Raw genomic sequence first — 15,998 nt, 5'->3', positions numbered from 1 at the left:
CAAAAATCATGTAAATCGAAGAAGCCATTTAAGGAAACCGGTCGAAGGCCGGGCAGAAGGCCTGCAAAATAAAGGTATGGGGGCGAAGCCCCGAGGCCGCTATAAAATAATGCCCATGAGGCCATAGAGTCGTCAGTCCGCCCCTGGCTGCATTCATAGTGGGATCTGATCAAGCATGATTTTCTGATTATAAAATTTTATATATTAAAATCAATCATTATTAGATTATTATCAATGAATGGAGTTTTACAATATTCAATATAGAAAAATTGATATCATAAAAAGATCTTTAAAATCGATCAGCAGTTAAATCGTGCCAGGTTATCGGATCCTACTACGAATGCAGCTTAAATACTATGCAGATGACACGTGGTCATATTTTAAAGAGCAAAGGGGTGCTATTTTATTCTCCCCCAAAATAATGTTTGATTTAAGTTTAAGATTTCCTTTTTTTATAAAATGACATCTATTTAAAAATTTATATATGGAATTTTATATTTGAGTTAAGAATATTGGCATATAAGTCTCAAGGAATTTTTTCGATTGGTCATTCATTCTCATAAACTTAATTTGACTTGAAGTGGGAAATTTTAAATCAAGTGTGAAGAAATTACACTTATTCTAAATCTATCCCCTCCCCCATACACAGGTAGTCACACCTTTCCCCGATGGCAAAACTATAAAATCTGAGAATATCCTTAGAAATTTCAATGAAGTAATTGTATTGTACCCCTACCCATACACTAATATTAGGATATATCCCGCACCCTTTAGTCTAAGAGTGGAGACAGCGTCCCACCCCAAGATAAGTATACCTCTTCTGATTTTTTACATTTTTTCCTAATGACTGTTTTTTAAAGGGTCTTGAGATTTACTTAGGGACTGTGTTAAATATTGATAAGCGCAGCGCCCCACCAATTTAAAAAAGTAGTTCTATTATTATTTGACATTTTAATCAGTATTTAATTCATTAAAGCACTATTACAACATATTTTTTTTTAAAAATAAATATAATAAAAAAATAGTATGTGTATAATAAAAAAAATAATATCATATCAAATTGTTTATAAATGTGAGATCCCATATATTATATTTTTATGCTTTTATATAATAATAACTTTTAACTTTTCTATAATAAATTTTATTAAATATATTTTTAAAAAAAATCAGATAAAATAAATAAATATAAAGGAATAAATATTTAAGGTTTGGGACATTAATTATTTAGGCATACTAGTACTGCAGCGATATTATGAGTGTAATATTTATATAATATTAATTATAAACTATTAAAATAATTGTTTGATGATATCTTTAAAAAAACGAATAAGTTTGTATAAAAACGTAGCTGATCCTACGCGTTTTCTTTTAGTTTTAATTCAAAAGATATTTTGTTCACGTTTTGCAGATTTAATTCGGATAAAGAGCCTTCCTGTAAACTCAGACACATATCAATGGAAGTGCTATCGGGATTCGTTAAACTTCTAACCCTTCGGCCTGCTTGAAAATAACCGTCCTTCAATTGAAAAGCATTTGGCAAATTCTCGAAGTCATTTTCTGAAGCTTGACATTTGAAATTGCTATCATCGTCTGATGGAGGTAAGCACGTCATCATAGCTTCGAGGCAACTTATAAACAATTCCAAATTGTTTGAGCTTACAATATTCTAGATAAAAAATAATCATTGAAAGGTATATATATATATAAATAAAGGAGGATAGACATTATTATTACTTGATTAAACGATCCCGCAAAAGTCCAAAATCCTCCAAATCCAATCGCTAAAAAATATTTAAAAAATAATCAGTTGAATCTTTTAATTTAAGATATTTAGAATTCTTTCTTCCTTTTCTTCTTTCTTATTCATAAAATGTTGAAATTAAATTTCTATGTAATAAAAAAAATATTTGAGGCAGTCTCCTGTGTTAGAATTTATATAAAATATTTAATTTAATATATACACCTAAACAAACCAAAATGCGGTGCTAGTTCAAATCCTTTTTAGTCTGGAACAGAAATAAGGCACAAAAATATCATGGGCTGAAGAAGACTTTTAATTTGAACAAATCTTAAACTGCGGTTAAAATGATAATTTCGTATCTTTTTTTTTCATTGTTCTTCTTAATTCTTTCAGAGACAATAATAAAAATGTATTTATTTTTAAAAAAGTATATATTCTAATACTTTGCAAATAGGATAGCTGATAAACTTGATGCTGATGAGATTCTTCATAAGGACCAGCGTTCAAACTAGGAGGTTCCTGAACAGCATCATTAACTTCAGGGGAAGGAGTTGGGAATACAGGGGTTATGTCGGGTAAATAGATATTCGAGCCTTTGAACTTTAGTGCATTCGTTGTTAGCGATGAGCGGTGAGCAAATGTAATCGAGTTATTTATTATTGTTTCAAAAGATTTCAAGGGATGGGCCAAAGTGGATGAGTTAAAATTGGAAACTTGTAGCAAGCTGTTCATTAGCTGACGCCCGTCTATCAGGTTATATACCACGGGAAATACTAAAGGAAAAATCTCGGACGCCTTGGCGAGATACTGGTATATCACTAGTTTTTTCGAGGAACCGTTGACTGCGTTATGCGAGGCGAGAGGTAAATTGTAATATTCGTCCAGTCTTAAGAGTGTGGCTAGAAGAACCATCAATAAGGCTTGAACATCGGGATTATTCCTCAGCAATTGAAAAATGTTTTCGTGTGAACATAGAGAAGTGTGGTGAGATTTAGGGGTAAGGACGGTAGAAAAGAAGAAGTCCCTAAAAGAGAGACCCGTTTCGCGTAAGTAGGGTGACGAAGAGGCGGATGTTAGTAGCGAGTAATCATCGGTCGATGGTTCAACTTTATGTATGGTATTCAATGATCCCAAGGAAACAGAGTTGAGAGAATTATCGAAACGGCTTTGTAATACTAAGTTCGAAAAATCTGACTGGAGGTCAGGAGATTGACAGGTTGGGGTTGGCATTGAGCTAGATCTCCTAGTCTTGGAAGCAAAGAACATCGACTCGTCCTTGTTTACGAAACACCTAGGCGTCAACTGATTTTCTATGCCAAGATTGTCCTCAAACGTGACATTTTTCTTGGAAATAGTAGGATCGCTATTACGATTCGTCTTGGTTAAGCTGAGATGGTTGAAAGGATCGGATCTGTTCTTTTCATCGTCAAGCAACGAGGAATGATTTAGAGCACAAATCTCGATCTGGGAGTTGAAAATGTTTTTCTTCGAAATTGGGCAAGCGCAAGAATCGGACTTATGAGAAGGACTCTTACATTTTTTTATAGGATATCTAAGTTTGATCTCTTCGGTCACAGGAAGCAGCGCAGTGATGTAAGGCAAGTTATGAAGAGAAATTTTTGGTTGATCATTAGAATTATCGAGCGATGTTATCATCAAAAGATGATTAAAAATGCGAATAGTTCTAGAAACGACGCTCGTATTAGGATGGCGGTAGCCTTTTATTAGATGCCCAACTAATGCAAAATTAAAATTGTGCTTAAAACTAAGGCCGACGCAATGATCAATTTGTTTGAAATGCCAATCTAAAGGTTTTCGAAAGGACATCATGACATGTTCTAGGGAGTTTTCGTAAAAAATTCCGTAGCCGTGCAAAGAATGAAGAACTTGCTCTAATAAAGCCAAAGCGCACTCGTAAAATTTAATATCTTCAAATTGCAGAACAGCGATTGCCACCCAAAATAGAGACGGGTGTATAAGAGAGTTCTTCGGAACTATTGGTTCGAGTCTGGTCAAACTTAAAATAATACTTTCAATCAAAATTTGATTTTTATCGAAGGACTCTAACGCTTTAGAGAGGATGCACAATAAGTGTTTAATGTCTTGTTCGTTTAAGGATTTATTACTGCACCCGTAAACGATCATAGCGCGAGGTTGAAGCGATGGATTAGATCTATTTAAAAATTATTAAAGAAATGTACGAATATTAATAAATAACCAATTCGAAACGCCTGTAAATTTTTAATAATTAAGTGCCCTGCAAATTCTTTTTCCAGCCAGAGCCAGGCCCGAAATTTTTAATTCACTAATATAAATCAAATAAGGTTAAATACAATAAATAAAAAATCCATAATAATGGCAAAATATGAAAAGAATAGAGACGAAAATGGTTAGATCTATATATATTGGAGACAGAAACTAAAAAAAATTATGAAAAAAGATTGGGATAGAAGCGAATGAGAAGAAATACTGTGGTTAGAATATGTTAAGCGAAAGAAAACGACGATTAGGTGAAGAGCGATATGATGAGAACGAGGAAAATCTAAAACAACATAAAAATGGTAGAGCATACTCTACCATAGTATTACAAATTGTTATGCCAACCACGGAAAGGGGATCATATGGACAGCTGACCCACCGTTATAAAAAGAATAGGAAGTGATAGGAATTATTTATTTTAAATTTATTTCTCGGATAATCATAAAAACGATATGCCTAAAAAATGTATCCCTTAATAATAATATTATTTATTCTGTACATTAATGTTTATTACTATCCTCCAAATTATAAATATTAATAAATATCCTGCAATCACTTTAATGTATAAATAATATCAATTTATTTTTTTTCAAAAAGGTTATTGGAGAATTACTATTTTTCATACGAATATTAAATTATTTTTTTTGAAGCCCTAATGAATTATACCTAAAAGTAAACGTTTTATTTAAATCCGTCCAAATTTGCAGCCAATCGCAATCCGGAATAGTTTTGTAGCAAGTTTCGATGATTTCAAGGAACGCGTCAATCAAAAATTCCAAATAGTATAATGATGGTCCGGGCGTGATATCATTCGAAGTAAAAAGATTATCGTACATGTCTCTTTGCTGAGTATTGGTTTCGTGTCGGTTGTCATTAGGGGAGACAAAGAGTAACGGCAATTCTCCTTTATCATTCGTATGCTTTAGATAATTACATGGAAATGGTATAGGGGTAAAGGCCATAAGTGGAATCGATTTACAATCCTCTACACCGAAAATAGAACGAAATTTTGTCAAAGTAAACAACTCAGTCAAACTTAACCTCAAAAGTTTTTTGCTATCTTCGTTCAAAACCACTTTGCTACTAGTACATAAGGAATGCATCACGTTTATAGTGAGCCCGTGTAAGCAGGCTCTAAAGGATTGGCAGCCGATTCCAGCTAACATAACGACTATGTAGCACAGATAGGGTAAATGAGAACTAACATCTACTAGGTCGTCAAAGGAGAGCGCTAGCAAATAGCGAGTTAGAATTGTAATTTCGGTCCAGGATTTGTGATGAGCCAATGAAGGAGTGGAATTAGAAGCGGTAGCGTCTAGAATTCTAAACAGCCTGAAAATTATTTTGCGGGAAACAGCACGCCCATTTAGGGACGCTAGGGAAACGATCGTATCCAACAAAATCTCTCCATGACGACTCCCAAGTCCTACAGACAAACTCGATTCAATGAAACAGTCCAGGGTGAGATCAAGAATGTCGCCGTTCATCTGCCCGATTCTAGCCCAGCATGTTGCAGTTAGATTTCCCTCTTGCACTGACAGTGCCAATAGTTTGTTAATGATACTGACTAAACGTTTCCGTTTGGTGTCGTTGCAAGAGCTCCCCCCGTTTTTAATAAACCTGGGTAAGTTATCTATCCAAGGAATGGTATATTGCAAACGAGCTTTCACATGAGATGATGACGTGCATCGTGATACGCTTTCTTCCATGAAGTCGAGCGTTAAGTGGGGATGAGCGCGAGCCAAGCGAGAGCTTATTCTTTGAACAAAAGGTAAATCTTCACAGTTGGATGGTGGAATGGAAAGGCCATCAGCCCAAAGAAGTTCGTCTTCAAGACCCAGATTGAATGCGGAAGATAGTGCACAAAGAAGATTATATGCAGCACTGCGAAGCATGGGGAGTGATGGCGTGCTTAAATGGGACAAGGCCATATTGAGGAGAGTTCCGGGGACGTCTTTGGCCCTCATCCGAAAACGGGAATGGGGCTCCGAGAGAAACAAATGAGAATCGACTGGGTGGTGTTGCTGTTGAACTTCCCAATTTGCACGCATGTGCACAAGTAAGGCTGCTATGGCCTCACACTCAGGGTGAATGAAAGAAAGTGGGCGTCCATCTTGGTTGGCGACCGTAAATGTGAAGGTGTCATCATCGAGTAAGCCAACTTCCTCGATCTCCGATGCGTAATACACGTCGTTAAGATGGGTGACATATCCCAAAATTTTGGTTCGGTCCAGTGAATTCACTTGAATAGCCTCGGGACCTATCTTTATAGTAACACGTGTCCCTTTGTGAGCGAGTTTAAGGGCGTTTCCATATATCTTTAGATCATCATCCAAGGACAATGTAGTGCTAGGAAGTTTTTGCTGGCACGGATCAATGTAATGGCCCAGCCTCGAAAGAGATTCGATGAACAAAAGCTTTTGATTGTTCTTAAGTGGTGATAGTATTCTATCGTGAAATTTTGTGAACTCCCGAACCCACGAGTTACAATTGTAAACATAACAATGGGATAAGCTGGCAAATATTTGATCAGGAAGGAGAAGAAACCATTTTGGTAGGAAATCTGTTTTGAAACGATTTTCGTTTTTGACGTTTGTCAAATCAAGTACGATATCGAATGGTTTATTGGAGTATGGTTTAAGAGTTAGTATTATGTGATACAATAGAAGATCTCCATTCATCTCTGTAACTTGATACCTTCTTGCGATATAATAAAAAACAGGGTGGTCCTCCTTGGATACACCTGATTGATAAAATATATTGAGAGATTTAATGTTTTTAAAATCATCCTTATCCTGCACGTTATGTTTCGTCATCATTTCCTCAAACCTTGTGGTGTTCATTTCAGAGGCTACCCAATTTGTAGTAGCAGGGCCTTGGTTAGGAGGACCGAGGTATCCCAGCAGGGTAGTGAGTTTATCAAAAGGACGACGACCCGTAGTTTTATGATCATAACTCGTCATTAGGTACTCGCCAATTTTTTCTTGGTAGGTCCATAATAGTTTGTGCAAGGTGCTTAAGGTGTTATCGTCGATATAAGACTGGCATCGATCGTAATCTTCAAGTTGCTCTGTAGGTTTATTATTAAACATCTCGTGACAATTATTATTATTATTGGTAGAAGAAGAGAGTTCACTGGAAATGTCATTAAAAAAACTATCGCAACAGTTAATATTGGTCCGCAGATAAGGGTTGAAGGGTTTCATGTAGGATTCTTTAAATAGGGTACCGTTTGTGATCTTCTGCAGCACTTTGCCGATCAGGGTGAGTCCTCTTTTAAAGCGGGGATCAAGTGATTGATTGCCGTTTTCTAATAAATCGTATTCCTGGGGCACTAATATAGCAGGATTTATGAAACGCAAAATTACCAGACTTCCGGCCAAACCCCGTGATGGTAGAGTAGTGTTAGCACTATTATCATCGTCATCATAATGGTCGTGCCTGACAGCCAGTTGAAGGCAATGGCACATAGTGCGCAGTTGGGGAGGAAAGAGTGAGCCCGAGTTAGTCACTGCTGAAAGTACAAGGTCACAATGATTTTGTAGGCGAGATGCATTAACGGCAACAGTCGCTTTTATGTCTTCTCGAATGCCAGATGCGTGAAAGGGAGTTTTGGAAATCAACCTTTCAGGATCCACCTCAAGAGAATAGGTTGGGTCGGAGGAAAAAGTGTCATAGAGTTGGCGCAAAGGGGCACTGAGAACTAATTTCAGATAGGTGGCCCCAAACGTCCTAAAACAAGCGCTCATTAGTTTGTTGACGAAGTCGTTCCCACGCCAAAAGCAGGGATCATTATTGCCTAATCCTCTCACACTGCTTATAGTTGCTTGTTGTATATTTTTAATATTTAGTAGGGAAAAAAAAATATTAGCATATAAATAGTGTCTTCATGTTATTTTTTGCTAAAATTATAGGTATCAAACTAAAAGCAATTTTTTTAAAAAATAAAAGATACACAATTAATTTAATATGAACCTAGGCCGTTATTCTTTTAAAGTCTTATCCCACATTCTAATTAAACTTAGATAATATGTGATTTTTTGTAAAAAAGAAATGTTGAATATTAAACAAGCTTTATTTTATAAATTAGGACACAAAAAATTTTGTCCTGGGTTACCGTTTATGTTGATATCTCCTGGACTACCTCCTTTACGTTTATAAGAAGGGCTGGAAGTCTGGCGAGAAAAGGCGTTCCAGTACAGTTGATAAGATAGGTGCTTTTCCTCAAATACGCGTACTAAAGTGCGAGCAAGAGCGTCAGCGTGAAGCGGATGCTGGGAGCAAGCATAAGCCAGAGCTGAAGCGATTGGCAGCTCTCCCGAGTCCGTTATCATTGTGACCAGGTCGGTTAAACGCCCAAAGCGGTCGCCATGGGCTGAGTCAGATAAAGAGTCGAATTGGGCTCCCTCTCGAAGGATGTTGGCTAACATCTCCAAAATGAATGTCTAAATGGATTTTTAATTTTGAAGATTATTAAATATATGGCTGCTAAAAATGGGAGTATGATATTTTAATTTAAAACCGAAGTAGTTATCTTTATTTTATCATCAATTTTAAATGAACTTAAATTTTTTTTATCTCCAACCTGGTTTGCTAAATTGACATTTTGAAAGACAAAATGGCGATGAATATGAGGTTATCTTATATAAAAGAATAAAAAAGCTTAACTTTATAAAAGTCCGGTAAAAATAAATAACGTTAAGAAGACTAGGCTAGATTGGGTTTAAAACTAAGTTAGGGTCTAAAAAATCATCTGAACTTTAGCTCGTGGTTTTAGGGTTCTTAATTAAATTAAAGAATGACATAAATTAGTTATCTGCATCGGGTCTAATTTTTCAAGCCCGACCTGGCCCGATTTTTTTATATTAGGCCCGATCCAGCCTGAACCCGAATTTGGGCTATAGGTTAATTTAAAAAAAATCTTATATAGTTAGTTACGATTTGGTTTAACCTATAAAAATTTTAATAATAAAATATTATAAAAAATTAAATTGAAACAGAGTTAAGCGAAGTTGATAGGAAGGCCGAAGGAAGGCTTAGTATAGGAAGGGAAGAAGGAGGATTAATGGGTAAGTAAGCGTGAGATACACAGTGGGTCAGGCCTATGTCCAAATTGGCGTTAAGCATACGCGAAGCTGTTAGTATCGTAAGATCGTAAAAGTGAGAAAAGGATTTGGTCGAGGTGGAAGAAAGAGGAATAAAGGGAACACAGGATGAAGGGTGCTCTGATGAGTTTAGCAGATCAGGGCATGCGAGAGAGGATGAAGATATTGAATGGCCATTTACGAGATTCAGGAAAACGGTGAGATATCTGCAAATATAGAAAGACATAAAATTTGTAAATACAGAAAAAATTAAAACAAAATTTGGAAACTAGAAAAATCTAGGAACCGGAAGTCATTTTAACATTAAGAACCGTCTACTATATGTAGAGGTAATTTATATATATTGCTTAAAATGGTGTGTGGATTCATTTTAGAATTTTTTTTGATTGCTTTAACAGAGTTAGGATGGAACTCGCTTTACTTTTCAAAATTTAGGATCCCGAGCCACTTTCTCTAAAAAATGCATAATCGGAATCTTTCTTAGTACAGATTACAAACTGAATAACATGAATAATTTTAATCTCATCTTACCCCCTCATTATGAAAATATAGCAAAAACAAAATTCAGTTATAGCAAATGAAATTTGAAGGGACAGAAGCCCTTTTAACGTACTTTTTTTTACAAAAAAACTATCAAGTATAGAATGTGCTAAACATAAGTCAAAAATAGAGAAAATTATTGACAGTTACTTTTGAAATAAAAGGCTTTTAGCTTCCATCACGTTGCCTCGATCCATCTCTTGAGGCTGCAGGGGCAGGCCATCCAGCAAAAGTGCCAAGGCGTTCAAGCATGCCGAATCTAATTCTCTATTTTTTACGTAATTAAAATAATTCTCGCCGATTTCACCTTTATATTTACGACCGTCAATACCGAATGGGTAACAGTGATAACATTTGTCGGGAATTAACGAAGATCTGCGTTCGCTAGAATGAGAAGTTGGCATTTCATCTGAGAAGTTGTAATAAAGATTACATTCGTTGCAATTATTTGTCATTAAGTCAGAAGATTGCCTATTTTCGTGGTAACACTTGTAGCAGTTATATTTGTTGCCTAAAGAGGGTAAAATGAGTAGTTCGTGATTGTAATTTTGTAATGAAATAACTTAAGGTTTTAATAATGAATTCGATACTACCTTTCAATATATTCATCCATTCGCAATGTTTTATTTTTTAATATAGTATATGGTGAATTCCATATCAAATCAACAAAAACAAGTCGATTTTCAACCCGACCCCCTTCAATTTTTCTTAAATTTTGTATACTGGTAGTATATACTATAACTAAGAAAAAAATGTAATTCCAACACTGTTTACCCGCTAAGATATGGCCGTTTAAAGCGCGGAAAAATGGTACATTTTTGATAAAATGCACCTCATTTATTTTCAAATATCTCGAGAAATAATTATGTTAGAAAAATAATTTAAATTTTATTTTGTAGCTTTATAAAAGTTCTTTAAAATGACATAAAAATAAATATGATGGACATTTTATTAATATTGAAAACCGGATGTGTAAAACCGGAAATGGCCATAGAAAAAAAAGGTATTTTTTTTCAAAATTTTTTTTCTGTAGATAGATATCACATTGCTTTATATTTGTACAAAATCCTAGATTGTGATGAACATGGGTTTAGGAGTTATCACTCTTTATATGGCTAAAATTGAACAAATTTAACATTAATATCATCATATTTTATTTTAATGAATAGTTATGAAATAATGTTATTTTAAAATTTATGTCTAAATGATAGGCCCTTACTTTTTTTTATCTTTATAAAAAAAATTTGAGAGGTTGCTGGGATAATGAGCTGTTTAAAACTTTAGTTAAATTTTATCTCGAAATTAAAATTACTTGACAAAATAATTTTAAATATTTTATTTAGCATAAAATAATCTACCAAAATTGAAATTCAACAAAAAATTTTCCCCCATATATTCAAAATTAAAAGAAAGGCTTAATATATTATTTGACGAGAATTCTATAGATTATAAAACATTCAAACAATGGATAGCAGTTGATCAAACTACCCTCGAAACACTGATAAAATCCGCTGACGAATTTGTAGATTATTTAATTAAATAATTAAACAATTTAATTCCTCATTTGTTTATAGCTTCACGATAATCATTAATTCGAAACTTTTTAAAATTCAATTTAAATGTTGGCAAATTCTTAATTATTGCAGACTTTTCAGAAAACATGCATTTTTAGTGCAGAACCATGCACAAGGATTTAATCAGACCAATAATCAAGCCACTATCAACTCTTTTATAATTTATTACCGTGAGAACAACATAACAAAACATGAAAATTAGTGGTTATATCAGATTGTTTAAAGCACAACGCATGTGCATTTTATTTATTTTAAAAATTGATAGTATTCTTGAATGAAAGATTTAATAGAGTGGCTAAAATTTATTATTTTTCTGATGGAGCAGTAACCAATATAAAAATAAAAGATTTCATTAATCTCTACAATCATGAAAATGATTTTGGGATAAAGGCTGAGTGACATTTTTTGAAACCGCATAAGGTAAAAGTCCATGCGACATTTTGGGGGCCGTTACTAAACGGTTAGCAGCTCGAGCAAGCTTGCAACGTCCATATGAACATCACATATTGACAACAATAGATTTATTTAACTATGCAAGGAATAATATCTATGGGATAAATTATATATTTGTGAGCAATAATGAATATATGAACATAGAAAGTCATCTTGAAAGCAGATTTTTGAGAGCAAAGAGAATTTCTGGAACACAAAGTTCCAAGCTTTTATTCTCCTAAAAACAAAAGTCATAATTTATTAAAATTCCTTGGATGATTATAATATATGATATATTTTAATTATAAATTTTTGATTGTATTATATGTAATGCAATTTGAGGCAAATAAAGTTTAAATATATTTAGAATTATTTTGTCAAGTAACTTCGAGACAAAATTTAACTAAAGGGTTAAACAAAGCACATTATTCCAGCCACTTCTCAAAAATTTTGATAAAGATAAAAAAAAGTAAGGGCCTGTCATTTATACATAATTTTTAAATTAACATTATTTCATAACTATTCATTAAATTAAAATATGATATTAATGTTAAATTTATTCAATCTTAGCCATATAAAGAGTGATAACTCCTAAACCCATGTTCATCCCAGTCTAGGATTTTGTACAAATATAATAGTGCGCACAAATTAAGCAGTAGCGTTTTGCCGTACTTTTTTAATAAAAAAAACATAACGCTTGCTGTGTTTAAATTGAAGCGGCGTTTTTAAATTATTTTTATTTTGTAAAAAAAAAATGGAGTTAATAACTTTGGATAATGAAAAGTTAATGGCGTTATATATATTATACAACATAAAAATAAGAGGAAGTTCAGAGGAAAAACTTCAGAAATATTTATTAAAAGAAATTTATTCTCTGAGTATGTTACACTGAAAGGTGATTTAACAACATCTCAGTTCTTTAATTATACGAGAATGAAAAGGTCTACCTTTTGAGTCATTCTAAATATGATTCATGATGATATCAATCCCAAATTAACTAATTTCAATAAACAAGTGGATGCAGAGGACAGGCTATTTTTGACATTAAGGTAATGAAAATATTTTAATTATCCTATATTTATTCATAAAAGATATTTAATAACTGGGATGTCCTTCTCCCAATTGTCTTATAGCTCAATGATATCCAAATCCTGTGTTGCATACATTGTTAAATCAGTATGCAGGGCAATTTGGAATGCTAGCAAAGATATTTATATGCCAAAGCCTACAAGAAAAGATTGGGAAAGAGTACTTTAAATTTATATATTCCAACAATTTAATATATAATTATTTAGATTTCCCAGGAGTTTTTACTTCATTCAGGGTTCCCCAATTGTTTTGGAGCCTTGGATGGGAAACATATTTATATCAAATGTCCACCAAATAGTGGTTCTCAATTCTATTGTTATAAACACAGATTTACTGTAGTTTTGTTAGCCCTTACTGATATATATATAGAAAATTTCTGTATATTGATGTAGCTATTGGGAATGGTCTTGTGGTCAGGTTGGGCATTGTATCTTTTATATATCAAGAAAATATAAGTTACTAAAATATTTAATATACTTGTATCATCAACATCTCCAGCTATTCCTTCATTACTAATTATTATATTATGCAACAAGCATATAGTTTTGATAATAATTTCAATGCTATTGACACTAATTTCAATTGGTCTACTAAGTATTTCGAACTTCTTTACAATCCCTCTAAAGCTCCTCTCCACACTGATACGTGCATGGGAGAGTCTCATATTATATTCTCTTTCCTCTAGAGATAGACCATTTTTTGGATAAGGTTTCATCAAATAAGATGACAGTTGAAATGCATCATCAGCCACCATTACATATGGCATATTTTCATTTTGGCCTGGAAATGCTTTATCAGGTGGGAGATCCAGAGTATTGTTTATAATTTCTACATTATTATTATATGTATGATTTAATATCAGTTAAAAATTATTATATTCTAACCTCTATACAAGGAGCTATTTTTAAATACTCCTCCATCACTTTGCTTTCCATAAGCCCCTACATCAATATACAGAAATTTTCTATATATATCAGTAAGGGCTAACAAAACTACAGTAAATCTGTGTTTATAACAATAGAATTGAGAACCACTATTTGGTGGACATTTGATATAAATATGTTTCCCATCCAAGGCTAAAAACAATTGGGGAACCCTGAATGAAGTAAGAACTCCTGGGAAATCTAAATAATTATATATTAAATTGTTGGAATATATAAATTTAATGTACTCTTTCCCAATCTTTTCTTGTAGGCTTTGGCATATAAATATCTTTGCCAGCATTCCAAATTGCCCTGCATACTGATTTAACAATGTATGCAACACAGGATTTGGATATCCTTGAGCTATAAGATAATTGGGAGAAGGACATCCCAGTTATTAAATATCTTTTATGAATAAATATAGGATAATTAAAATATTTTCATTACCTTAATGTCAAAAATAGCCTGTCCTCTGCATCCACTTGTTTATTGAAATTAGCAAATTTGGGATTGATATCATCATGAATCATATTTAGAATGACTGAAAAGGTAGACCTTTTCATTCTCGTATAATTAATGAACTGAGATGTTGTTAAATCACCTTTCAGTGTAACATACTCAGAGAATAAATTTCTTTTAATAAATATTTCTGAAGTTTTTCCTCTGAACTTCCTCTTATTTTTATGTTGTAATAATATATATAACGCCATTAACTTTTCATTATCCAAAGTTATTAACTCCATTTTTTTTACAAAATAAAAATAATTTAAAAACGCCGCTTCAATTTAAACACAGCAAGCGTTATGTTTTTTTTATTAAAAAAGTACGGCAAAACGCTACTGCTCAATTTGTGCGCACTATAAAGCAGTGTGATATCTATCTACAGAAAAAAAATTTTGAAAAAATACCTTTTTTTCTATGGCCATTTCCGGTTTTACACATCCGGTTTTCGATATTAATAAAATGTCCATCATATTTATTTTTATGTCATTTTAAAGAACATTTATTAACTACAAAATAAAATTTAAATTATTTTTCTAACAAAATTATTTCTCGAGATATTTGAAAATAAATGAGGTGCATTTTATCAAAAATATACCATTTTTCCGTGCTTTAAACGGCCATATCTTAGCGGGTAAACAGTGTTGGAAGGTAAAATTTCATTTTTTTCTTAGTTAAGTATATACTACCAGTATACAAATTTTAAGAAAAATTGAAGGGGGTCGGGTTGAAACCTTGGTTGATTTGATATGGAATTCACCATATATATAATTTATTCAATTTATACACATAATGATGAAAAACATTTAAAAAATAGAAGCGCATCAAACGTCTAAATAATCCTTAATTCTATCATAAAAGGGTAAAATCTTAAATAAATTTTTAATTTATTATTTTTTTTGTTTTTAATACGAGTAGAAAATCATTAGATAAAAGATATGTAATTTAATCATTGCATCTTCTAAGCAGATTCCCAATTAAAATTTCTTCCTGAGCATAAATTTAGCAGAGTCACTATTCAGGATATCAATAATAGGTCTTCTAGGCCAAGATTCTTGTTAACTAGCAATTCTAAAGTAAGGTTATATAAAATATAGCCTAAAGATGATCCTTGTATCTTTAAATAAATCATACTTAAACGGTCATGCAAGCACTCTGGATTAGATGTAGAATGGAATTCTATTAGAGGGAAAACAGGTTTGTAACAACATGTCAAAGAGGAATTCATAAAATGGGATACAGTTTTTTTATTTATTTTTCATTATTACCTTTAACCTATTCTTTAACCTAGGCTATGTCAAATAAATATTACAAGAGACTCTTAAATACAGTAATTGGTCCAGTTCTCCAATAGTAATATTAGGGATCGTTCAAAAAGAAATAGGCGTTCAATACTGATTATTTATCACTAGCCATTATATCAAGAGCACTACGATATGAGAATTAAGGAAATCCAAAGGTGCTGAAAGTTTGACCTTTCTAAAAGGCATAATAAAAGCTTTAAAATGGTAAATTACTATCTTCATTCAATTTATTTCCTGATAGCGCTAATTTTCAATAAGAGGGGACACCATGTCATACCAAAATGGTTATCTGATAGAAGGATTACTATTTTGGATTGCCGCGTCGACCCCTGATTTAAATCTAATTAAAACTCTATGAATTATGAAAAAAACAATTTAAAATCAGCCCTAATATTAGAAGGAATCTAAATTTTTTTTTATAATATATGGAAATCTATTATACGGAAATAATGCAGAAATCTCGTAAATTCAAAAGCCTAATAGAATAAATAAACGAAAGTAGGATGCATAAATATTTTCAAATGGTAATG

The 15,998-nt window shown here is 32.8% G+C and overlaps 1 protein-coding gene across 1 annotated transcript in view; it reads right to left on the bottom strand.

Annotated features, from left to right (window-relative positions):
- Positions 1-1,061: 1,061 nt before the first annotated feature.
- Positions 1,062-15,998, bottom strand: part of LOC135931588 (neurofibromin-like) — a 45,323-nt gene continuing 30,386 nt past the window's right edge. Inside the window, exons 22-28 of the mRNA XM_065468816.1 lie at positions 9,796-10,156; positions 8,999-9,311; positions 8,118-8,445; positions 4,667-7,826; positions 2,185-3,914; positions 1,735-1,781; positions 1,062-1,666 (exon numbers count right to left, since the gene is read on the bottom strand). Of these exons, the coding sequence (XP_065324888.1) occupies positions 1,355-1,666; positions 1,735-1,781; positions 2,185-3,914; positions 4,667-7,826; positions 8,118-8,445; positions 8,999-9,311; positions 9,796-10,156 (6,251 nt within the window). The 3' untranslated portion in view covers positions 1,062-1,354. The remainder of the gene's footprint in view (positions 1,667-1,734; positions 1,782-2,184; positions 3,915-4,666; positions 7,827-8,117; positions 8,446-8,998; positions 9,312-9,795; positions 10,157-15,998) is intronic.

This window comes from Gordionus sp. m RMFG-2023, chromosome 1 (genome assembly GCF_954871325.1).
Source record: "Gordionus sp. m RMFG-2023 chromosome 1, tfGorSpeb1-WG-v2, whole genome shotgun sequence".
NCBI lineage: Eukaryota > Metazoa > Nematomorpha > Gordioida > Chordodea > Parachordodidae > Gordionus > Gordionus sp. m RMFG-2023.
The sequence above is the reverse complement of the archived record's forward strand: the minus strand, read 5'-3'. Positions and strand labels throughout refer to the sequence as shown.